Source organism: Talpa occidentalis, unplaced genomic scaffold, assembly GCF_014898055.3.
Source record: "Talpa occidentalis isolate TD23 unplaced genomic scaffold, MPIMG_talOcc4v2.1 talOcc4.6, whole genome shotgun sequence".
Taxonomy (NCBI): domain Eukaryota; kingdom Metazoa; phylum Chordata; class Mammalia; order Eulipotyphla; family Talpidae; genus Talpa; species Talpa occidentalis.
In genome coordinates this window covers 123,012,525-123,038,631 of record NW_023604972.1, presented here as the reverse complement: position 1 = coordinate 123,038,631, position 26,107 = coordinate 123,012,525, and the positions used below count along the sequence as shown (strand labels likewise).

The 26,107-nt window shown below is 44.7% G+C and overlaps 1 protein-coding gene across 2 annotated transcripts; it reads right to left on the bottom strand.

Annotated features, from left to right (window-relative positions):
- Positions 1–1,654: 1,654 nt before the first annotated feature.
- On the bottom strand, positions 1,655–25,641 carry SLC45A2 (solute carrier family 45 member 2). 2 transcript variants are annotated; one of them, XM_037530333.1, is made up of 8 exons: positions 25,173–25,641; positions 22,895–23,071; positions 13,135–13,460; positions 8,578–8,721; positions 7,795–7,918; positions 5,239–5,453; positions 4,302–4,420; positions 2,099–2,134 (listed from the first exon to the last, which is right to left on the bottom strand). In XM_037530333.1, coding segments are annotated over exons 1-8 (1,491 nt in total). In that variant the 5' UTR covers positions 25,558–25,641; the 3' UTR covers positions 2,099–2,133. The 2 variants fall into 2 exon arrangements, with proteins under 2 accessions (XP_037386229.1, XP_037386230.1); XM_037530332.1 differs by lacking the exon at positions 4,302–4,420 and having other exon boundaries at positions 1,655–2,134.
- Positions 25,642–26,107: the final 466 nt, after the last annotated feature.

Genomic DNA, 26,107 nt, shown 5'->3' with positions numbered 1-26,107 from the left:
CTGGGGAAGATGTAGCTGTTTTGCACGTGACTCCCCAGAGGAATGAGATTTTCATTTGGGAGTGAACAGAGCAGTGGAGTGAAGGTGGTCCTGGTGGTGAGAAGGCTCAGAAAGTGGGAAACTGTGGAGCAGAGGAGAGCAAGTCAGAGGTTAAATGAGGAATGTGCAGCAATCACACGCTCTAGTCCGAGAAGATGCCCCCCCACCCCAATCTGGAAAGAATCGGGGACCTAGAGGACATGGGATGAAGTAGCAGCCCCTGGAGCGCCTGGTGGAGGAGAAGGGAGCTGTGTGTTCTGCAGGTGGGACCCTGAGCAGTAGACAGGATGAAATGACAAGAGCCAAAGACTGACATAAGCCAAAGGTTCTGGATGGAGCTAAGCGTGAGAGGAGAAGAAAACAAGATGGGCTCTATTAGTATTCTTGGTCTACAAATGTTGGGAGGGGGCCTGAGACTCTTAGACACCCAAGTTGTGTGGAAGGGAAAGACTAAAGCCTTTCAAAGAACTCCCAGAGCAGCCTTCCTCTCACCACCACCCCTAGAGCTGACACTGGAGGACCCCCAGGCCGTGTTATCTAACCTGGCATTCTCATGCACAGCAAGTAAGCAAAAACGCAAAAGCAACAGCCCAAAGCAGTGCTTCAGGCACCTTTGAAGCTGTGCGGATTAACATTTAAAAAGGACAGGGGAGTGATCTCGTGGAGGAACAGGATGTAGCAACAATTATCTTTGATCCAGGACCAACCTCTTGCCAGCCTGCAGGCTAAATGCTGTCCTTAGTGGAAACAACAGGGCCAAAGTGCTGGGTTCAAAGCCCAGTGCTGCCACGTACAGGTTGTGTTGCTTCAGAAAAGTTATATGAGGTCTCTGCCTCAGTTTCCTCATCTATTAAATGGATTTTCAGTAACAGCATCCCTCCCCAGATCAGGGAAAACATTCAAAATAGTGGCAAGTACACTTTTAATTGCTGCATATTATTAGTGGCCACAACTCTCTGAGCCAGGAATACTTAATTGCCCCCAATATGTGGATAAGCAAGTAGGATTTGAGGCAGCTCAGTAGTTTGCTGGGGAGCTGCAAAGCCAGGATCCAAAGCAGCCCAGCTCCAAAGCTCCTGGTCTTTCTATCTGCCTATCAAAACCTGTTAAAATCCTCATCATGTGAGAAGCAGTTGAAAGCAGTTGAATGGCTCGAGAGAAATAGCTTAGCATGGAGAAGATCATAGGAGAAATAAGAGGCTGCTGTTTTGAAAGATTTTCTTTATCAATACCACAGGATACATTTACTATGTCAATGAAATGACCTGTTTAAAAGTTATAAATCCTCCAGCATGAGTTAGTGGAACAGACTTGTTAGGGATATCATAAATGAATATGAATTAATTATTAGCAAGTTAAATATGAATTAAATGAGTGCATTGATATCACAAAATAAATCATCAGAAATAGTCTGGGTATTGGTGAATTTGACAAAAAATATCACTTTCCCCCTGGACTATAGATGGACCCCTGGTTTAAAAAAAAAAATCACAGAGTAAATCCAGGCATCACCGACAGAAAGCAGTCTCTTCTCTGGTTTGGTCAAGGTCTAAAATGCCCTGTGAAAAGCAGGCCCTGCACCTTTGTGCTCTGCACTCTGGCAGAAAGGAGGGGGTAGTGCTGTCTCCCACACTTACCCTGTGCCAGCAGGGATGGAGCCTTAGCTCTGTCTTTCCTAAGACAAATGCCCCGAGGGCCAGCTGAAGGCAAGAGGCAGGTGGATTGCCAAAGCTAACATCATCACGTGGGCATCCCAAAGCAGATCCAAAGGAGGCAGAGCTAAAGAAAAGAATCATTTTCTGCCACATGATCCCCTGTGTCTGAGGTTACGGACAATGTCTCTTTATTGCTTTAATTCACGTATATTGCTTTAATTCACGTATCTAACAAAGAGAACCACAAAGCAACAGCCGATCAGGGCCACCGCTGAGGCTGTGATCACCACGACGCTGACACTCCCAGCCAGGTTGACCAAAAAGCCCAGGCCACCTCCAACCAGGATCTGAGCCAGCTGCACCATGCAGGTGAGGGCCGCACAGTCCAGGCCCTGCCCTCTCCCGTTGTGGTCCGGTCCCCCTTCCTGGGCCTGCTGTCTCTGCAAAGGAAGCAGAGGAACAACATTTGATCGACACTGAACTGTCCTTTTGGACAGAAAGCAGCAAACTTTTTCTATAAAGAGCTTAACAGTAAATCCTTTCAGCTATGTAGTCACTCTGTCTTGGTTGCAATTAGTCTAGTAATTCTATTTCTAATGCAAAAACAGCCACACTACATGAACAAGTTGGCATTCCAATAGAGCTTCATGTTCATGTAATATTCACTTGTCACAAAATATTCTTCTATATATTTTTTAAATCTTTTAGAAACTTTAAAAGAATTCTTAGCTCACAGGTTATACAAATCAGGTGTCAGCCATATTTCACAGGGGAACAAAGTTCATCAATCCCTGATTTAAAATCACCAGCACACTCCACCCTCCTGCCCAGGAATGTCTTTCCTACCTGTCCCAAAGTCTTGAGTTCCACCATTAACTCCTCTGAGAGTTAAATGATGCAAAATATCGCTTTAGAAAGTCAATAAATAAATGCCTGGCAATTCAATAAATATCCCACTCCTTAGTTAACAATGCAAACATTTTTTGGAGGATGCCTGAATCACTGGTAAACATAAACATCATAAAAAAGACAATTCAACCTTTCAAAATGTGGTTAATATTTGAATAATATATTAAAATTTGATGAACGCCTGATAGTTGGTCTGATCGTTGGTAACATTGCCAACTGGGGGTTTCTCTTACATGCTAGGCCTCGTGCAGGTTTCTTTCACAAGTTACATCATCTCACCCTCCCTCTCTCCCTACATGCACATGTTTATCATTATCCCCATGATGGCAATTACAATACTAACTAGCAGTTTTTGAGCCTTTGCCAGGTGGTGGGGAGGCACTGTGCTAAGCACAATACCTACACTCTCTCATTTCTTTTTATATTCCAGCAGCTCCATAATGTGGGTATATTATTCCCATTTGACTGATTGGGAAACAGCCTGATTGCCTGAGTCTGAATGACAATTTTAGGTTATTAACTAAAAGTAGCATCAAGCAAGAAAATTAACATAATCCTTTGAATAAGAAAGGGAAAATAGGGCCTCCCTGATGGCGCAGTGGGTTAAGGACTGCGCTGTGAAGTGTCCGCAGCATCTGCAGCATGGGTTCAATTCCTGGCTGGCCAGAGAGAAACCCACATGGCGTGGCAGACCTCTCCTGCCTTGCCCGCTGCTCCCCTCAGCGGTGTCTTCGGTCCGTCTGCCTGTTCTACTCCCTGCTTTCTGGTGAATTTTCTCTCACCCTCCCGCGCCTCTGACCTGTACTCAAGTTCTTGTATAAATAAAAATGAATCTTAAAAAAAAAAGGGAAAATAACAAAACAGACTCATCTTTGCTTGATTTTCATTAAAAAATCCTGTATAAACAAAAAGCTAATAAAAGTGGTTACACAGAGAGGCCGGAGGAGAGAGGAGAAAGCTGGAGAGATGGGTGGAAGTTACTTCTCAGTGAGCAATTTTTAAATCACCGTGATTGCGGAATCATGTGACTATATTAGCTCTGTGAACTGGCTTTAAGTGATATTTTAAAAATAAAAGAATAACACCCCCAGTGTCATGCAGTAGTCAAGTGGGGGAGGCAGAATTTGAATGCAGGTTTCTCGGAGCCCAAAGTTTTTGTCCTAGGACTACCTAACCCTCTAACCAATCTTTATGACAGCTCTCTCTTGGACAGAAAAACCCCTGCATGCGTGCAAACAGTGGTGGCACTATTGCCAGGGAGCGAGGACGGTCATAGCTCCTGCTTGAAGGTATTAACTCCTGGAGAAACTCTGTCCTGCTACATTTCCCAGAAGGCTGGTGTTGCTGTCACATGTGTTCAGTGTTAGAGCAGTTTCATACTGTGATGGGTTACCTTGAAGCTACCTCTTTAGCTTTATATCATTACACCAGTTAAAGAAATACAAGCCCAATAATGTAAGAAAATAAAAATTTAAAAAAAAAGAAATACGAGCCTATATTCATGGGGGAAAGTTGCATATTTTAATAAGAGGTGGTGATTTTAGAGCAGAAGTAGCCAAGCTAGTGTTCTTTTCAGGCAGTTGAGGGCCTGGTTCTCCAGCCTGAGCTCCATGGTGAGTTGGGCAGACCCCCCCCCTCCAGGCAGCTGGTGGGGTGACCATTTGAAAGCAGCTTTTCTCCCTGCATGCAGAGACTTACTAAAATTTCAACTTCCAGGAAAAATGTTGTCTACCATTTCCAATCCTGATCCAATTACTTCCAGAAATTGCACCTCTGCAGTGTTGGGTTTGTGGGCTCCCAGGACTGCTGCCGAGGCGCTGCATAAGAGGGTGTAAGGTGAATGAAGATGCTCAGGCGTTTACGCCACCGACCTCTGTGGTTATCACCTGTGGCCTTGAATGCAGAAGGCCCTTGGGGGCTGGGGCTCAGGGCACGCATGCCTGATGGTGGACACCTGGAGTACGGTGTGGGCATGCTAAGTGGGCACACCTGAGCCTGGAGGCTGAGGCCATAAGGGCCACGTCACTCAGAGATAAGAACAGCTCTGAGGACGAATGACTACAGCAGAGGCAGGATCATGAGACGATGCCAGAGCGAGCCCAAAGAGAATAAGCAATAAGCGTACAGATTCATGGGGTGCTGGGAGGCCTGCCAGCCAGCTTCCCTGCACCCCATCCCGGCTTTCCTGCCTTGCCAGCCTGCTGGCTTGCCACATGAAAATTGGGGTAGAAAGAGCATTAAAGCCTGAAAAAGCCACTGAGGGCCCTAGGACTCTGCTCTATCCTGTCTGAATTGATAGAGAACCCGCCCTGTGCCTGCTGGCACTACTGTGGGGTAGTTGTCGGAAGCTCTGTGTACCCCCTCCTTTGTCTCTCTGACAGTGGGCTGTTTTCTTAGTATTTCCAAACCCCTTTTCCAAATCTGACAAATGGGAGTCAAGGCACCTGCCCTCCTGCTCCCAGGTCGATGGGGCTTAGCGTAAGGAGCAGGAAGGGGGTGGGCTAGAAGATGCCAGGCTGGGCCAGTCCTGCTCACGTTTGGCTGGGTGTTTTGGTGCTGTTGTTGCCAAGAACCCTTTGTTCCAGCTTTGCCCTAACAAGTCCCCCAGCCTCCAGGCAGAAGTTCAAGGACGAACCTGCTCCTCTTGCTCCTCGCGGTGGTACTCAGCAATGAGATTAAAAGGCACTGTGTACAGGGTGCTGGACATCACCCCAAATAGGGCGCACAGGACCAGGGTGGAGTAGACGTTGGGGAAGAGCCCAATAAACCCCGTCCCCAGGCCAAACAGCAAATACCCCATGAAGTAAAGACCCTTTAATCCAACGTAGGATACCAAGGCTTTCTGAAAGTCTGTAGAGAAAAGAGAAATACAGCTGTCAGTATCTTACCACATTTAATAATTTCAACCTTCCTTTTGAAGATTCACTTTCTTTAGGAACCTTCCTGTGATTCTGAGTGAGCAACAAAAGAAACTCCTTATCGGTGCTTGGAAACAGCAGACTTTGGGAATCTGCTTTTAAATCCTCTTCATTAAAGAGAGCCTGGGAATTGCCTCACAAGGTCGATTTTCTTTTCCTGGGGGTGGGGTGGGGGAAACAAGGCAGCTGAATTACCAACAGGATGTAAAAGAGGTGGGAAGGTCTAGCTTGGCTGTGGGAGTCTAGAGTTGCAAGACTTGCAGAGAAGTGGGTCATTCTGACTCACAGGGGTGTAGCCTATCTTGACCCCACACCCACAGTCAGGTTGCAGAAAATGCACCAACTGGATTTGACATAATGAACCAAGTCACTCCTCTTCTATACCAGCCCCTGCGGGCCTTCGAGAAGGAAGGAAAGGAGCAGCAACATCTGCAGACATTTTTCCTGACTAGCCAGGCCTTGAGGTTGATAAGGGGTTCCCCACTGCAGCTGGCCACTCCCTATGGCTGCTCCCTCTCTCTGGGCAACTTCTTAACTTCTCAAAACCTTAGCTTCTCTGTCTAAAAAATGGGATGAATACAACCTTTCTTCTGGGTCAGGTAAAATAAAATGTCCGTGACGTCACCCTAACCCAATATGGTGCAGACGAAAGACTTCAGTTAGTGGTTATTTCAACAAAGGCTGGACTGAATATAGTTCACTCTGAACTTGGCTTCCCTCCCAGCAGGTGAACCTGCCTTACTCATGAAAGTAGTCAGTAGAGTTCATTTCAAAAACTGAAAATTCTGCTTTGAAATGTTTCTCATCACAGTAGAGAAAATCCCCAAAAAAGTTCTATTGTCCTTTATTATGAGGCGGACGCACTGGCCACTGTGCTTAGGAGGCTATTTATCTTCCTTTTAGAATTAGTTGCTCTTAATCTGAATAGTCCTTATCTTTTCCTGCTCCCTCTTTCACATGAACCCAAGATATAAGCACTGGAGACTTGGAATGGCCCTGTGCAAGAATGAACTTTTCCGTATCTATCCAAAACTTATCACTGGACTTACGCTGCACAGACAAGAAACCTCATATGTACTGCATTTGACTCCATGATCACACTAAACACTAACTTGGGTCACTCAGAAGACAGAGCTCTACAAATGGCAAGCAGGCAGTGCTGCTTCCTCTATTAAATTCATATAATACCTGCAGGGCTGAGGCTGAGAATGAAAGTAGCACAAACCTAGTGCTTAATAATATTTATTTATGCAGAAAATGAAATCCAAATTCATTAGGGAAATGCCCTTCCCCAAGTGTGTAGCCAAGAAGGCAAAGAATAGAAAGATATTTGGAAACATAAGTAACTTCAGTACAAAAGCTGAGAGTCTGGCAAGGGAAGCTTTATTCATGAAGAGGGATCAATAACTGTAAGAGTCACGATGACTTGCCTTCTGCTGGGTCTGATATGCGGTAGCAACCAAATCCTCAGGCTGTCTCTCTCATTGGGATCGTAGGGAAATGATTGACTTAAGCATCAGCTATGAATAACAGTGTGTGAAATGAAAGGCTGTCTATATTTCAGCCTAAGTATTGTCATTCTCATTGATCTATGGATGCTTGTTGTGCAGAGGAACTTCAAAGCTAATCTGTTATCATACCCCAGCCCTAATCAGGCAGCCAGATTGCCCTGTCGAGCTCCACCTGGATAGAAATTCTGAATCTGCACCTGAAATTATGTGATGAGTCCAAAATACAGAGTTACGCCGTGCACTCTGGAATTAAAGGAATGATTGATTTTGCCAGGACAGATGGGGGTGCAGGGGGAAGACATAAGAGATTTCATAGAGGAGGTCACATGGGGTCTGGATCTAAAAGCATGATTGAACATTATCTAAAATGGAAGAAGGAAGAGCAGTTCCTGAATCAAGAATCTGATAAGAGGGACTTCCTGGTGGCTCAAAGGGTTAAGTCTCAGCACTATGAAGCTATCAGCAGCCACTGTAGCACAAGTTCGATCCGCGGCCAGGTAGCTGACCCACATGGTGCAGCAGACCTCTCCTGTCTCGCCTGCTGCTCCCCTCAGCAGTGTATTTCAGTCAATCTGCCTGTTCTACTCCCCACTCTGGTGAATCCTCTAAACTCTGGCCTACACCCCAGCTCTTGTATGCATAAATAAACAAAATAAATCTTTTTTAAAAGTCTGATAAAAAGCAAAAAATACAGAAATATAAAATCCAAGATTCTGCTAGACCAGTGCCCTTGGAAGACACCATTAGGAGGAGGAGACTTACAAGAATAAAGTGAGGAAAACACCGAGTTGATGCATAAGCCCCAGCATCCAACCTCGACCCCTCTTTGGTAGAAGAGAAACTCTGTGGAGTTGTGTGCACTGTAAGGATCCCCATGGTACACGATCTGGAAGAGAGATTTGGGCTGTTGAGCAACAAATGTGGTATGATGGGAACCCCTTCTCGCGTGCTCTGCTCGCCCATGCCTGGGGAGAACCGAGTTTCCCTTCCTAGGGCAAAGTGCTCATTCTCCCAGGACTGAATCATCCCTTTCCCCCTTTCAAACCTCCATTCAAGGACCCTCAGGAAGCCTTGGTGCCTTCTGCATCAAGGCTGGCCAACACTTCCCTGAGTCGTTAACTCCCTTTTTCAACCTAGTATCTGACCCGACCTGACCTAGCCAACCCCACCACCCATTCTCTGGTACCGCCTATAGATTCTTCACACATGCCTTTCCTATTCCTACTCAGAATGTTTTTTTCAACCCTACTCATCCTTCAAGACCTGAATCCCACTTACTTTCTTTATTAAGGCTGCTGTAACCTCTACCACTCACATTGCTTTTTTTCCTTATTTGATGGATTTGGTCAAGTACTGGTCCTATAGTGACCTTCAGCTGTCTGGGGGTGTAGTAATTTGCCTGTGGTAATTGTAAGCCACCTCCTTGAATGTATTCTTTCCTACACTTTTACTGTGCCCATTGTACAAGACAGCCCGCAAGACCAACAGTGCTGACCGAGGGACTGCTGTGTGAGTGATGAGTATGTGCACAGACATAATCATTACCTGGCCCATGAAATCAGTGAAGAAGAGCATATTAGACAGGAACGCAGTCCATCCAATGAGGTGGCTGATGCAGAGGCAGCGGTAGTGGGCAGGCATGCTCACCAGTGCCCTCAGCAGTGACTTCATGGTCATTGTCCTCTGTGTCTGGAACAAAACATGAAAGAGCTGTGACCTTGGGGCAGACATGCTAGCCGGGAGCCAGAGCACACAGCTGTTAGGTATCTAATAGTTGGCCTTCACCCTGCATGACACACATTCTTCTCTCGAGGGATACTTACGCTGTTTTGAGCTCAAGTTGGTGTCCTAAGAGCAAAGGGACTGATTGCCCTTTGGTGTCCTAATGGTGAAGAGATTGGAAATGGTACTTGTTTTAGACCAAGATGTAAGAGACCTTGTGCATCCTATCTTTGAATGACAGAAGCACTGCAGAAAGACAAAGCTCACAGATATAAGCCAGACCTCAGTTTATTATCATTCAGAATTTTTATTTTACTCTCCAAGCATGATAGGCTGAATTCCAGATGACCCCTATGATTTCTAAACTCCCTGTCTTACTCCACGATTATGTTATGTTACAAGGAAAAGGTTTTTGCACATATGTAAAAGGGTTAGTAATCAGTTGATTCTGAGGTAGTCTGAAGGAAAGTTACATGGGTGACACCAAGTCACAGCAGTTTCTCCTACTGGGAGCAGAAAGGGAAGTAAGAGAGTTTCACACACAAGGAATACTGGCTTTAAAGGAAGAGGAGCCATGTGTAAAAGACCTGAGAGTGTCCTTTAGGAGATGAGAGTGGCTCCTGCCCAACAGTCAGGAAAAAAACACAAGGAACTGGATGAGCTCAGCAGCCCATTTTCCCCAGTTGAGTTTCCAGATGAGAATGCAGCTCTGTTGACACTTTGATTTAGGCTGTGAGATCCTGAGCAAAGAAACCCTGGCTAAGCCCACCCAGCCCTGTAACCTACAGGATGCTGAGATAATAAATAGGTGAGGTTTTAAGCTGCTAAATTTGCAGTGTTGTGTCATGTAGCAAAAGAAAACCATGACATCAAGCCAATCTGCTGCCTGCTTTTGCCCATGTACCTCCTCCCTACTTATTTCTTTGGATCCTGCTGTCAGTTGACATGAAAATAAATCCTATGTTGGATTGGAAGTGAGAACAAGGTAGAGCACACACACATAGACACAAATTTGAAAAAAATTAATATGAAAATGAATAGAAACTTAAATTATATTAAAACTAGAGGCGACCAAATTTTGGTGTCAGGAGACTTCAGAGAATTAGAAATTTTAAACTATTAAAACATCTGTTTTGAAATATGAAAGAAAGGAAGAAAGGAAGACAGGAAAGAAAAAGAAAAGAAAGAAAAGAAAGAAAGAAAAGACACAACCTTTTATGGGCCTCCCTGGTGGCCTAGGGGTTAAGTCTCAGCACTATCGCTGCTGCAGCCTGAGATTAATCCCCAGCCAGGGAGCTAACCCACATGGCATAGCAGACCTCTCCTGTCTCGCCTGCTGTGCCCCTCAACAGTGTATTTCAGTAGATGAGCCTGTTCTGCTCCCCACTCTGTCTCTGGTGAATCCTGTCACCCCTCGTGTCTCTGGCCTACACCTTAGTTCTTGTATGCATAAATAAATATATATAAATCCCTGTTTGCAATGCTGAAATATCACCTTGTGGAATGAACGAGGGCATTTTATTAAAAAAAAGAAAGAAAGAAAGAAAGAAAAGAATAGAAAAGAAACAGCCTTTAGCATCCTGTCACAGGAGAGAAGAAGGAAACCTCAGGAATATTAAGCAGTCAGCTGCCCTGACGACGCTGAGACTATAATATCAGCCTCGGAGAGGTGATTGGTCTTTCTTGTCAAGCTTTTATTTATTCTGAATTTTGACAAAATGAATTTGATTCTTGGCTAGTTTATTTATATGAGGTCTCTTGATGATCTTGACTATAACAGCACATTGTTTTTATGACCCTTAACCTGATACAATGATGCCTTTCACTTCTTTGTCCCAGAAAATATATTTACTCACTGTCAGTTTGTTGTATGTTGATTTTTTAAGTCATCAATTTTATAGTACTTAACCTACTGACCACGACTAAGCTGATTTTCATAATCAGTATTTAAAATCATAGACATTCCCTCAAGTTAGAAAAAAAGAACTGTTTTCTGTACATCAGACATGGTACCTGGCAAAATAAATGGGGCCAGACCAGCAACTCAGTGCAGAAGTGCTATTTTTCCTTGATCACTGGCAGAAACAGCTAAAGGTACAGACTGAGGAATAGCAGCCTTATCCCGAGTCTTATACAAAGCATGTCTTATACAAAGTCATTTATCTTCACTTTCCTCCCCTTCTCACCCAAAATTTTAAAAGGTAGACCTGGCTAGCAAGTTTCATTCCAAATATTAATTTATGTTTCTGCCTTGTACATAATGTTCATCCTGCTTTCATTGTTAATCTAATTTTTTCCTTTCATCCAAAAATAAATACCAGATTTCAAATTGTGCCTGGTGTGACTGTAAAAGCTGGGATTGTAAATATTCAAAGCCCCCTTGGGTATTTTAACTCAGAATGAAAATTCAGCTGGCATCTTATTCCCTGACTCATCCATTCCTTTGGTAAAGCCTCTTCCAGGCTTCTGAGTCCCTGGGAGTTGTTTTACTGCCCATATTGTGCAACTTGTCAACTGGAGACTGGGTGGCAATGGATTTATAAATGAAAAGAGTACAGAGCGATCAGGGAAAAGAGCATCACAAGCGTGCACTCCGAAGGAGCATAAACATTGAAGGGAACAATGATGGCGTGCGGGATTGGAGATGAATTTTATGGGATCTGGCTTGAAGCCTGAAATAATTCAGGCCTCTTGCCATTAAAAAGAAATCCCAGTTCTCAAATTGCACAGCAACTTTCATTTTGGAAAGTAATAACTGACAGCAATGGCCAGGGTGCTGGCTGTGACATGAAATGGACGCCCACAGCTCAGTAGTAGAAGTCTCCCTGATGTACGTTTAGAATAGAAGACTTAGATGCTTGGCTTTGATCCTAAGATGTGTTATTCTACTTTATATTTTTGAATTTTTTTTAACTAAATAGCAAAACCATTTGACGCCTATGGTTTTGTGTAGGTGGCATGTTCTAGAAAGTTAATTTATTTGACACATTTAGTCTATTCCTCGTTGGGGCATTTTATGCCTCTCAAAGGCTTCTACTTACTTGGTTTCATCTGTTCCTCATAACAGCCTCTGCTGAGGACTGAGAGGGAGTCATGATCTATCAATCGTCTGAGAAGGAGTGGTGATCCAGAAGGATAAAATCCACTTATCTTTACTAAGACACTGCTTCATTTTTTCCCTTAAACCATCACATTATTTTTTCTTTATGTTTAAAGTAATATTTATCCATTATAGAAATGCTATATATGCTGAAAGGTTTAGCAAAGAAAATTAGAGCCAACTGTCAGCACATTACCCAGAGAAATAACTTCGATTAATATATTTTTGTATTTTTTTAAAATATTTTTTTAAGATGTATTTATTTATTTATACAAGCACTGGGTACAGTCAGAAGCGCGGGAGGGTGAGAGAATTCACCAGAGCCAGAGCGGGGAGCAGAGCAGGCAGAGGGACCGAGGTACACTGCTGAGGGGAGCAGCGGGTGGCAGGAGAGGTCTGCGCGCCATGTGGGACCCTCCTCCGGTGGCCGGGGAGCAGCCGGGGATCGAACCGGTGCTGCAGAGGCTGTGGGCAGCTTCGCAACCCAGCGCTCAACCGCTGCGCCACCAGGGAGGCCCTATTTTTCTATTTTTTATATATGTTGATTTTCTCAAAATAACTTGAATTAATATATTTTTGCACTTCTTGTATAAATGTAGATTTTTCTCAAAATGGAGATAATTTCGTAGATATTTGTACAAATTTTGCACAATATGTGATAAACATATTATGTCCTAAACCTTCAAAAACACATCTTAATGATCACAGGGGCCCACATATAGATTTTTCATTCTTTTTAATTATTAAATATGCACTCCTCAACCCTGTCCCAAAGCACCAAACTTGCCAGTACCTGATCACCATGTTTTCCAATAACCCCCTCCATTTAATCTAAGGGGTTTTCCCGTTCTTTATACTATCCAACTCTTCCCTGATCTGAAAAAGGACTAGCTAATCAATTCAGAAAATATAAATTCAAGATGCGCAAGCTAGTTAGCAAGCCAGAGGTGCTGTGATCTGAAGCAACAACTTATCATCTAAGCAGTGAAGAAGTTACTTGGCGGCCTGAAGATGGTTCCAGGCTTTTCTTATGTTCTAACACTTCACAACTGGTTTCATCTTCCTTGGTTTGATGTTCTAAAAAGAGTAAGAGACAGGAGGCCCAGAGGAAATGCAAGCATTTTTCTTTGAGATGCAAAGTTTTAATTCCAAGTGATAATAGTTATTGGGGATTTGAGGGTTTAATTAGACCTCACAAAACTCTTCACATCAAATAAGTAAACAAGGACAAGAACATGAATATTTTTCCCAAGTAAAGAAAAAAGAATTTTTATTTTTACCTGGTCAGGAGCATTTTTACTTTTCTCTTCTGCCCTCACCAGCTCTGGGCTTATATAACCATTCTTAGCTTTCGCAATAGACCCATACTCGAACATTCTGTCTGAAGGCAATGGAGGGTCCAGGGGGACTTGCTGGGGGGGGATTTCCTTTGCAACATCTCTAAGCGGGGCTTCAGGAATACTACACAGGTGGATAATAAAACACAGAATGAGCACCAAGGCGGAGAAGAAGAACATGACCTGGAATTCTGTGCCCAGCACTCTTCCCAGTTCCAGATGGGCCCAGTCCATGGCCCCCAAAAGGTAACCTAGGGCACCTCCAAAACCTGGAAAGCAAGAAAGAGCTGAATTAACATACTGAGGAACCCATCCTCCCCTTTGGTGGGAAGTTCCCCAATGCCAGCAGAGGCAGCCTGGTTACAAGGGGAGGCGTGGTTATAACTGGGAGGTGTGGTTATAACTGGAGGTGTGGTTATAACTGGAGCGGTGACAGAGGAAGAGGCTCGGACGCACAGGTGCACAACCCAGCTCTAGCATGCACTTGCTGTGCCCTTGGATTTCTCCACTCATAATATGAGGGTAACAATGAAAGAGTAACCCGCTAGCAGAGCCATGACTGGAAAGTAGAATCATGTCAGACACAGAGTAAGCATTTAATAAAACCATCACCACTATCTGAGTTCTTGTGGTCTTTCCAACTATTCTCTCAACTGCTTAAGATTTAAAATTGGGCCTCCTAAGTGGCGCAGTGGTTGAGCGCTGGGTTGCGAAGCTGCCCACGGCCTCTGTGGCGCTGGTTCGATCCCCGGCTGCTCCCCGGCCACCGGAGGAGGGTCCCACATGGCGCGCAGACCTCTTCTGCCGCCCGCTGCTCCCCTCAGCAGTGTCCTTCGGTCCTTCTGCCTGCTCTGCTCCCTGCTCTGGCTCTGGTGAATTCTCTCACCCTCCCGCGCTTCTGACTGTACCCAGTGCTTGTATAAACAAACAAATAAATAAATAAATAAAACATGCCTCTATTTAAAAAAAAAATAATAAAATAAAAAAAATAAAAAAAGATTTAAAATTCCTGACCTTAGAAAGTTCCCAAGAAAACCAGTCTCTGATTGAATAAGATGTAATTAATTTTATTTTCATTTATCTATGCACAAGCTTCCTAGGGCGTTACAAGTTTACAAAGATCAGCCTTGGACCCTGTCTTCTTTCTACTATTAAGAGCTAAAGGAGGTTCTCCCCAGTGGTGCAGCAGTTTGAGCGCTGGGTTGCGAAGCTACCCACAGCCTCTGCAGCGCCGGTTCGATCCCCGGCTGCTCCCCGGCCACTGGAGGAGGGTCCCGCACGGCGCACAGACCTCTCCTGCTGCCCGCTGCTCCCCTCAGCAGTGTCCTTCGGTCCTTCTGCCTGCTCTGCTCCCCACTCTGGCTCTGGTGAATTCTCTCACCCTCCCGCACTTCTGACTGTACCCAGTGCTTGTATAAATAAATAAATAAATCTTTAAAAAAAAAAAAGAGCTAAAGGAGCTTGTTCTAACTAATAGCCACAGAAAAAAATAACAAAAGTTTAAACATGACTTTTTAAAAAATTCTAATATCTCCCAGGACCCTGACCTGAAATCTCCCCGGTGCTTATGTTTAAAGACAGTGTGACTTGAGGGATGCTGAGGAGGGGATCCTCAGAATGGGTCCTACTTTGATAGTCTAACAATGAAATCATGTTATTAAATATGATTCATTCTTTTGGGTTCCTATTTTAAAAAGCAAGTACATCTGGGGTGGGCAAGACATTACACTACTAAGCATCAAAGTCACTGGCTCAGGCCTCAGTGACTTCTGAAGGAGCTATACTGGGGTGGGAGGTTGTCTAGGGAAGTAAGCCAGATGCAGCGTTCCATCCACTCCTTCCTAGAAGGTGGTTCCAAATGGGGGAAGCAGAGCAGTAAGCAGTTATGCTTTAAAAACTACTACAAGATACATGAGAACTCGAAGCTGGGTACTGAGAGTTCAGAGGATTTCTGAAGATGTGCAAGGAAACCACAGTCAGTCTGTCACATGGGTTCTAGGGTCTGGGGGAGGGGGCTGAGACTCTGCATTCTTTTCTAGCTTTCAGCCTCCCCAGTGACACCAAAGCCACTTGTCCCACCACCACTTTTTGAGTAGTGACAAAACAGCTTCTGAGGGACTGTCCCCCGCGCCTGCTAACAGGTTTGAAGAAGGGGACTTTGTTGACCAGCATTCCATGATTGATAACTCATTGTGATGTGCAGTCCTGTAACATCAAGGTTAACTTGTGACATTAATTGGGTTCTTTGATTTGTATTATATTTTCGTAAACTGGTAGAGAAATTACCTCAATGCTATTACAGAGGAGTTACAGTTTTATTGACTGGTAGAAAGTTAATCAGATTTATATCTAGTAACATTTTGTCTATACACACACACACACACACTTCAAGAACATGACGGAAACTGTTTTTTATGTTTTCCTTGTTGGTTCCTGCATTAATCAGTTCAGTACAACTTGGCACACCCTATCAGCAACTTAAAGTTCCTAACACTCCCATCTCTTAGGGAGGGGGCAAAAACTAGTAAAACTATTTTTGCTTGTCCCAAAGCTACTATGGGAGGTAACTAAAGTTACAACAGAAGACGTCCTGATGAAAGAGTGGACCCTTAGGGAGATGATTCCAATAGAGATCATCTTAAAATTCTGGATGAAGACATTCAAACTTCATCTAGTCACATCTTCAGATATGTGGCGGACCAGCAAAGGGCTGCAGGAATTCACTAAATCTGTCCTTTTTGTTTTCTCTGCTTAAGCTAAGGTTTTTATCTCCAAAGACAGGTCCCTAAGCAAAGTCTGGTCATCTTAGCTACAGCAGAAGCTCACACCAGCTCCCACGTCTGCCTCCAGAATGCCTCCACCTCCCTGCCAGCATTAGCGCCCAAATCAGCCATGAGGCTATGGGACAAACCAGAACCTGGAGTACACAGAGGACACCTGCCTCATTAGATAAACCTTCATAGAGAAGGACCCCAAAGTGGTCCGGCTGGCCCATTCTTCACAAAGCCAGACTGTCCCAAGCTCGTTTTAGTCCACAATTCGGGGTGCTTCAGAACCAGGGAATCTAAGGATTGTCTGAGCCAAGTTCCACAGCTACCATGTGCCTGCAGTGGTGTCTCTGCTTCAAGTGTGTGGTCTGACAATGTCAACACTGATGGCGAAACAGCTTAAGTCGAGAGCTAATAGTGTGCTGCCAACAACTTTGCTTCAGGAAGAAGACAGACTAAAGTGCCCCAACATTCCCAAGGGTTTCATGATGAGTCATTTTGAACCTTTTCTATGTGTTGATAAAATAGCAATAAAACTGTCAGATTAGGTATATACACACTAAATCCTGGTGGGTTAACATAAGTACCAGCAGCTGGGAAAGTAAGTACAAGCGTGCATGTGTGTGTGTGTGCATGCGCGCGTGCATGCGTGCATGTGTGTGTGTGTGTTCTTGACCTTGCTTGTTAGTGAAAGAACTTGGCACTGAGCTACACCAATGGACAAGACAGACATGAGAGTATAAGGAAAATCAATTCCAAACGCATATGCTCCGGTCAAAGGGAGAAACACAAGCAGACTGGCATTTGTTTAGATCTACACAGCAACTTCTCTCATGAAAGATGGTGAGATGATACATTTAAAGTATCAACCACAGTTTCCGTCCACCCACCACTACCCTGAGCTGGCCTTGTCCCCTCGCTTCCCGTTCAAACTGAGCCAGGATGCTATGCTGCTTGTGGAAAGGGCATGACCTTGGAGAGCAGAGACACAAGACTGTGTTTCCTTGCTTCTGAGTTTCAGAAGCCCTTGGGCTCCCCAGGCATGAGAACAGGTTCAGCAGGAAACATAAGAGCATGGCTTCCAGAATAGACGGCATTCAGGAGGGGCTTATGGAGAAAAGAATCCACAACAGTGAAGGGTGCAACTTGTTCTTTGACTCTACCTGGGGTTGGAGGGTGGGAGGTGGCAAGCAGAACCTCTCCTGATGACTTAGAAGATCCAAGAGCAGATGGAACCAATGCCTCATTTCTGGGCAGACCCCAGGGAGGTAATAGGACCTAGAGAAAGAAATGGCTGTCGATGGATCTATCAATAGATCGATGAACCGATCCATGTCAGACTCTATCCTCAGTGCTTGACATGCAGTGACTCAGCCTCACCACAACCCTTTCTGGCTGTTACTACAATTGATTCTCATGAGCAGTTACATTCTAGAATGTCATCACAGACATTGAATTAGTGAGTATTAACCCAATGTTCTTGTGAACCTCTAGGAACATTCTCATCACCTGACCAACACAGAACCTAGTTTTATATGTTACTGTTTAAAGAGGTCTTATTTAATATCCACTTTTGATTCATTCATATTGAACTCAGGGCCAACAGCACTATAACTGTGCCCACATAAAGCTTATTTAACATGCATGTTTCCTCCAGATGGCACACAGAACATTCTTGAACTTATAAACCTATCCAGCACTGCAGCAATACGTTTGGTGCTATTTTCAACTGTGAAGTCACCAAAAAAAAGGAAAACAACAACAAAAACCCAAAATGAAATGAAAATCATTGCACTAAATATGCCACAAAGAAAGAATATTTGTTTACAGTATGAGAGTGGAGTATCACATCAATGACCCTCAGCTGGAATGAGAACACTGGCAAACTCAGGTATGTCCCCCGCCCCCACCGCTTATGTCTGCAAATGATTGCAAATGAGCTTCAAATACCGATTTTGATGTGGCAAATAAATTTTAGTGAGTAGGTGAGTTGGCAAATAAAGAAGTCATGAATAACGGGGATCAACAGCACTTTTATCTCTATCAGAGATAAGGAAGCCAAAGCTCTTGGGGCTCACCTCACAATGGTTTGGCGTAGGGAAAGCAGCGTGCCAAGGGGACTTGGGGGAGAGGAGGGAGAATCCTGTACTTCTAAAGGGTCTTGCAGACAAGAATGAAAGAAACTCAACTGTGGCCAGTTGAATCTGACCAGTGAGATATGATAGGATGGTAGACACAAAGTAAATGACCAGCATCCCTGACCCCCCAGCCCTGCACTCTAAGCCCCCAACTTAGATGCAGTCCTTGGGGGAAGGGGTGGGAGAATATTCCATCCAGCTAAGATAGAGTTTTTGCCTGTCTGTGGCAAAAGAAGCTTAGCAGGGAAGCAATCAAAGTAATTTAGGTTTGACGTTGGGGTTCACATCTACTTTGACCTAAAGATTCACCCAACATTCCCCATCATGGAGCATTTTGTATGCTGAAAGCTAAAAAATTTGCAGTATACCAATGTCAAAATCATGTTCTCCTTAATTGAACAGATAAATGCAGAGAATTGGGGGAGTATGTTTGCCAGAGAGGGCAAAAGCTCTGCGATCCCAATTTGTGTTCCTGCTGATAGCAGTTAATGTGTCTGATGCAAAAACGGAGCACATAAAAGCACGCACCTGCATTAGCCCATCATTTTTCCAAAGCAATTTCTTGTGTGAACATAGGAATGACTATTGCTACCTTAGTGCAGATAATATTTTTGAAATTCCTGATTTTCTGACATGACACATAATATCTGACTGTTTCTTCTCTTGCCTCAGCCTTGGAAATAACTGCCATTCCTTGGCCTGATTCTGCAGCCATTTGTGGCTTCCCTGGGTTTTCCTTAAGTCGACAGTATTTTAGTTCTGACTGCTCATTTGGGGGGGAGCACTTTTCATTCTAAATGCACCCCCTAATGTGACCAAGGAGCGCAGAGCACCTCTGTGAGAGTAAAAGCTCAGGCCTACAAGTCCTGAACTGAAGGGACGGTCCTGTGTGACACTACAGTTTCCCTCAGTATCTCCTGCCCCCCTCTCGGGCTGCTGCTGTGGTGACCAGTTGTGAGCCAGCTCTGGCCATCTTGGCACACTTGCATCTGGACAGCACCTTCTGAGGGAATCCACACTTGTTGGGGGAGCAGCACTCACACAAGGGACGGTGACACCCGTGGGGCCACCCTTGGCTAGTGGAGACAGAAGCCCCTTCCTAGTCACCCAGATGGCAAGTTCTGAGATGTACTTCATAAGGCTCCACAGAGGGTCCCAAGAGTTGGGGTGCAGCCACTCAGAACAAAGGTCAACTCTGTAATGCTTCTTGTGCTGACCCAGTCCTCACCACCATTCCATCATTCTCCATCCCTAGAGTCCTTTCTCCAATAAACTATCTGCATACAGCTCTCTTCAGGGTAGATTTTAGGGAAAACCAGACAAAAACATGAACCAAGTGTTTGGCTGACTGGTTACCTGGCTGGCTGGTTCGTCAGTTCTGCCCCTCGTCTAGTCTTCCAGCATCCAAATGTGTGACCCTGGGTCAGTCAGTCTACTTCATAGCAACACAACTTCTTCCAAGTTTAAGTGAGGATTTTTAAAACAGAATATTCAACCCACCAATCTTTCTTGAGCATATTCCAGGAACTCTTCTGAGGGCAAGAGAGCAACCACCAGGAAAGATAATATTCCTGCCCTCAAGGAGCTTAATATTGGTCAGAGAAGCAGGTAAACAGTAAACAAACGCATCATATATCGTCAGGCAAGGATGAACACATCGCTGAGGGGGCCTACCTGACCACAGATTGTGACGAGGCCAGAAAGCAAATGAAGCTGGTTGTAGGGTAAAGAAAAGGTCAGGCTTTTCTGCCCTCCCGCCATCAGGATAGATGATGGATCCTTGCGGTCCTGAATGCATGCCTGATGGCGGGCACCTGGAGTAGGGTGTGGGCATGCGTAAGTGGCTACACCTGTGCTGAGAGACTGGGCTTGTAAGGGTGGCATCACAGGGACACCAGCAGAAGCTGAGAAAGAAGCCAAGAAGAGCAGAAGAAGCCGAGAGAGAAGCAGAGAACGCCAGAGAGCCCAGATAGAGTGAAGACTTGCTGGGGGCTGGGAGGCTGGCAGGCCTCCCAGCCCCCCAGCACCCCTGCCTGCCATATGCCTGGTGAACCCCAATAAAAGGCCTGCAAAAACCACTGAGGGCTCCAATTCCTCCTTCACCCCGTCTGCATGGGATCAGAAAACCTGTACTGTGTCCGTTCCTGACTTTACACTGGTCAATGTCTGGAAAGAGGTTTCCAGCATAGGACAGTCAGGGAAGGTGCCTTCCATGCTCCCTCTCTAGCCTGCCTTTGAGATCCTTTGCAGGTACATTGACACACTTGAATGGAAAAGAAATGGCAGTTTGGAGAGGTTGACTGTTTTGCCCAAAGTCATCCATGCAGTCCTCCACAAAACTAAAATTCCTGGACCCCTGGTTTCTGCTCTGACCACATCCTTCTAAGCTGCGGGAAGAAGGTGACGTAAAGTTCACCAGGGGCAGAAACTTTAAAGGGATCCCAGCTGATGAAAGAAAATCACTCATGCAACGATTATTCATAAAAGAGACTCAAAATGAAACACTGTTTCCTTTCCACTGTGTAAAGATTTGGTCAAAGGGCCCATGTCTTCATTTTTAACTCTTTTCTTAGCCCTTAATTATTTCTAATCAGATCATTTGTTATGTCAGCATTTGTGTGTACACTCTGAAGTGAGTGAAAAAGAATTTAAAAAAATGTTAAACGAGGCTGAGCCTCACAAGGTGCCCATTCTTACAAAAATATACTTAGGACATGATCCTCAAAATCTCTCCACAAATAAAACCTTTGCAAGCCCAGTGGGGATGGAGTAAATCAAGGAACTGTGAACATTTGTTGTTGAATCCTTTTAAATGGCTCCTTGTTTTAAGCCTGGGACCATTTATTAGGATATGGATAACTGACATTGAATAAAGATTCACAAGCCTGTCGGGAGACAAAAGTTCAGAAATACGAAGGAGAGCCAGCAGGATTTGAACACCGGCAGCCTTTTTCATCAGATCTCACCCCAGCCCTCCTTTGTAGGGTAGAGTTCACAGCTCAGGGTAGCAAGGCCTACATTCAATTTAGCATGAATATATTCAGTTAGAAAGAGAGACTTTCTAAGGAGGCACTTCCTGCCAAAGATTGTGGGTTCCAAAGCCTCAGATGCACCTGGAGGTGAAGGCATAGGGGGAGAGACAAGAGCGGATCCTCCACCCTCACCACGGTCATGGAGGACAGGCAGTGACTTTTAAATATACCAAAACCCCTAGCGATCTAAAAAAAAGTGTCCCCCTAAGATCCAGTGGAATCTTTTCATTAAAAAAAGTCAGAAATATCCTGGAAGTATGTTGCCAATGACGCCTCTTGACATTTATTTACAAAGCATTTGGGATTACTGAGCCTGAACTACAGCTCTGAAGTAAACAATTTCCTCAGGTGATTAGATTCCTCAGGTGAATGGTATCTTGCTGTTGATGAAAATCAAAGTGGGTCTTGACACTGAATCTGCCTTCATCACAAAAGGCTTCTTTCAGGTGGAAGGCTGGAATTGCCTCTTCCCCAAGTTCACATGAATCAGGGATTCTGGCAAAGATGGCGGCACAATAATGCACTGCTGGTTGCTTTTCACTCCACGTTTTAACGTGGCCTCCAATTCAGAAAAACACTACACTGGGTCACATATCTACATTCTACTCTACAGAATCCAGCTAGTCACACTTCAAAAAGAGGGAGAGACAGAACAAGAAAGACGAGAACAACATTCTCAAGAACACAGGTGAACCTCACTGCTACTCCGTTCATTAAGCCCATGTCTGTGAGCAAACATTAAAGAGAGGATGACTCAGCAGACACTTGTATGTATTCATCAGCAGCAAGCCTGAGCACACAAAGCAAGCCACCAGATTTTACAGATGATCAGACAGATGTTTACGAAAACTGTTCTGTGATGATCACTTAAACAGGGACTTCCGAATGTGAGCCTTAAAACAAGTGAGACGTTACTGTGCTGTTTTATAAGAGGAAAATGTTTTTGGTTGTTTTTTTCTTAATAGGGGAGGGAACTGGCTTTGAGCCCTCCACAGACCCTCAGTGGGTGAGCTGACAGCATGCCTCCCCCAGACATGAAAGTCCTCAAGGCCCAGCACGTTCGCAGCTGGTGCTCTATAAGTGCGTGTTGAACACTAGCAGCACTGCTCTAAATGGACAGCCCAACAGCATCCAAAGGAGGCTGGCAAGTGCCCGAAGAAATGAGGGGAGTCCCCACTACACCCCTGGCTTGGCCTTTTCTAAACCAGAACTTGAGGAAATGCCAACTCTTATGTAACTAAAATCTTTAAGGCGTGTGGTATTTTTTTTTTAATTTGCTTTGTTTCTATTTTCATTTTTGAATATGGTTCTTAGGACACCTGTCACAATCATCTGGGGTATGAATAATCATCTGGGGTACAAAAATGCAGATTTGGGGATTCCACTCCAAAAGTACTGAATTGAAATAACTGGAGGAGGGGCCCTGGAAACTGCATTTTAACAGACTCCTAAGGAGTGCTGATTTTAGATTACCGATTTAAAAGCAGGAAAAATGCATAAGGCGTCTTTTCATTTTGCTTGAAAATGTCATCACAAACGGTTCTTCAGTAAGCTCTTATGTAAACTTCCTTTGCAAAAACTCCACAGCCCAGTCACAAGCTGACTGTGTAGAGAAATGCACTAGGGGACAGAGCCCCGTGACAGGGGCAGCTCATCAACTGATCCATTCATTCAGCAAATTCAACACACAAAGATACTGCATATTCTGCAGAAGTGTCTCCCTGTCTGGGGAACAGCAGGAGAGACTTCCTGGAATATTCCTTACCTGTGAAGAGGGCATGGTAGTGGAGGCCCCTCTCCTTGTCCTGATGGGAGCAGACATCAAATAAATAGGCTTTGATGGGTCCGTCGATGAAGTCAGCAGCAAAATCAAAGAGAACCACGCCAACCATGGTGATGCTTATGGCCCAAATCAGCTTCCTCCTGGAGTCAGCAATCAAAGCTGGAAGAGAAATAAACACCCATCTCCTCGAGCCTGGTTTCAAATGATTCCCATTGTTATTTCCACAAAACTTCCTGTCATCAAATTATTTCTCTGTGAGTTCATTTTGCTTGATTTTTCCAAATAAAAATAGCTTTATTATTTTTTCCGGCTTTAAAAATTATGCAAGTAGGGCCTCCCCTGGTGGCGCAGCGGTTGAACGCTGGGCTGCGAGGCTGCCTGCAGCCTCTGCAGCACCGGTTTGTTCCCCGGCCTATGGTGATGGTCCCACAAAAATAAATAAATAAATAAATAAAAATTATGCAAGTAAATGTCCGTAAAACGCAAATGGGTAGAAACAGAAACAAGATTGAGCCCAGAATTGGTGGGGGCGGGGGAACAGGGAGTGGCAGCTAACGGTTAGTGGACTTCTTACTTGGGTGGTGAAATGTGGAATTACAGAGTAATGATGGCTTCATTTCAAATGAACTACCAAATTTGTGACCAATCATTTCAAATGCACTAAAAAGCATCATGTTATATACACCTTTAAATGGTGAGTTTTATGATATCTCTTTAAATAACTTTTTAAAAAGTTATCCATGCTTATTGTAAAACATGCCAAAGATAGAGTTATTCTGGGGACATGCTTTCATGAACCCCCATAGATGGTCACACTTAGATGTCCCTTATGCACCTATACAGAGGAAAGCGCACACCTCTGCCCTACCACAGTACTTCTCACACTCCAGTGAGCTCAGCCTTGCCTTGAATAATGTGTTAAAAGATTGTTGGGGGACTCCCTGGTGGCACAAGGGGCTAAGCACCGCACTATGAAAACAATCCACAGCCTCTGCAGCACTGAGTTTGATCCCCGGCCAGAGAGCAACCCACATGGTGCAGCAGACCTCTCCTGACTCGCCCACTGCTCCCCTCAGCAGTGTATTTCAGTCAGTCTGCCTGTTCTGTTGCCTGCTCTGTCTCTGGTGAATCCTCTCACCCCCCTCATCTCTAGCCTGTACCCCAGCTTTTGTATGCATAAATAAATCTTTTAAAAAAAAAAGATTGTTGGGCTCCAGCTCACGTGATTCTGATTCAGCAGGCCTGAAGTGGGGGCTCGAATTTGCATCTCTAACAGCCCCCAGTAATGCTGATGATGCAGGTCCAGAGGATGCTGCTTTGAGGAGCACTAACTAATGGGACCAGGTTGTACTTGTTCATCTATAACCAACTCTTGTCACTTTGTATTTCAATGAATAAAAAGCAACTTCATAATCTTTAAAAGCTACATAATATTCATTCCATGAACATGCCACAATTTATTCACTTAATCTCAGCATTTACCTCTGCTCAGTTAATTTTTTAATTGAAAAGAATGTGTAGTATATTCATTTTTAAAAATTACATATAAAAATAAATGAGAAATATCTACTCTCCACATGTCACCGCTATTCCTTTAGTATTCCTCTGAAGAAGCAACTCTTAAGTGCTTTTTCTAAATTCTTCCAGAAATTCCTGATACTTATGTCTTTATGCCTGCTTTTAAATTTTTACAATTGACAACTGACTTTCCTGCCTCATTATTGTCCATTCTGACAGCCTGAGAGTTAATGGTCTATAAATGTGTGCTATTTTTAAATTCAACAAACCATTTTCCAATGCAACTTTCATGGATTCCCTCCAGGAAATGTCCCCTGGAGTTGACAGGTGGATGCCCTGCACCCATTAAGAGACTATATAAAGTAGTGAACAAGAATTAACTCTCATTTGGACACACAGGAAAGTTATTGCAACTACTGATGGAGCCATTTGGCAGCTGGTTAATTTGACAACTACAAAATCAGGTACTGGGGGCTCAAAAGACATTATAATTGATAAATACACAGAAATAAGTTATGCAATAGTTAATCCTCTTTTAAAAACCTCACAATAATGAAAAAAATAAACAAGACATGTTTTTCCTAAAATGAAAGACTCCCAACCACAGAATTGGGATCAGAGGCGGAAATTCACTGTACTCTAGGCGAGATGACCAATTTCTGACCCAGTATCACACAAATTCGCTTTCTCCTCCTCTAAAAAGACCCTTTTCCCTGCCTGCCCGCGCGTGCAGCCCTCTCACCCGATATCACAGCGTCCCCGTTGAGGTACAGAGCCATCCCCAAGAGCATCATGGTGCCCAGGGTGAGGATGTAGGGTCTCCGCCGGCCCCATCTGGCCCGGCAGTGGTCGCTGGCTGATCCAACCACGGGTTGCAGCAAGAACCCCAGAACAGGACTGAGGAGCCACACCACGCTGTACAGACCCTTGGGCAGGCCCACGCTGAGCAGAACTGGGGTCACGTAGGCCGCCTCCACTGCATAGCAGAACTCCCGGCCGAACATGGCCATGCTGTGCATGACCAGTCGACCCGTGGGTCTTCTGGGCGGCTCCATGGCGGCGAAGGCACCATCCTCAGCTAGGGATTTATAGGTGTGAAGTCCAGGCTGCCCACTGTTGCCACCCATGGCCACCGGGTGAGGAACCTGCCTGCAAGTCCACACCTCAGAGGCCCTTGGGTTTGTGCTGCAAGCTGGATTTGACAGGGAGCCAGGCTGAGCCCCAGCAGAGATGGGCAGGCTGGGGGTGGGGCTCAAATTCTTTCATGCCTTTGAGATCACAAGTTATGATGCGAGGGAGGACGGGGTGGGGGTGGGGGTACTGGAGAGCGTGAGGGAGATTAGCAGCAAAAGCCCTCTGGCTCCTCAGAATGTTTTTCTAAAGGAATCTTCCTTTGTTCTGCTCTCTCTCCTCTCTTTCTCTCTCCCTCCTGTCTCACCACCAGCACAGAGCTTTGGAACAAGCACTATTATGGCGTTAAATCAAAATATGAAGGAGCCAATTATCTTTTTGTAAGCTTTTTTGAGATAAAAATCTTCTGTTCTTTCCTGAATGTAAGTTCCTACACTCACACCTCCAGCCCATTAACTAGACTTAAAAAGGCGGGAGATTGCAGCCTCCCTATAAACCACCAGCTGACAGCACTGCGATATTCCCTTCCTTGCATTTGACTCACTT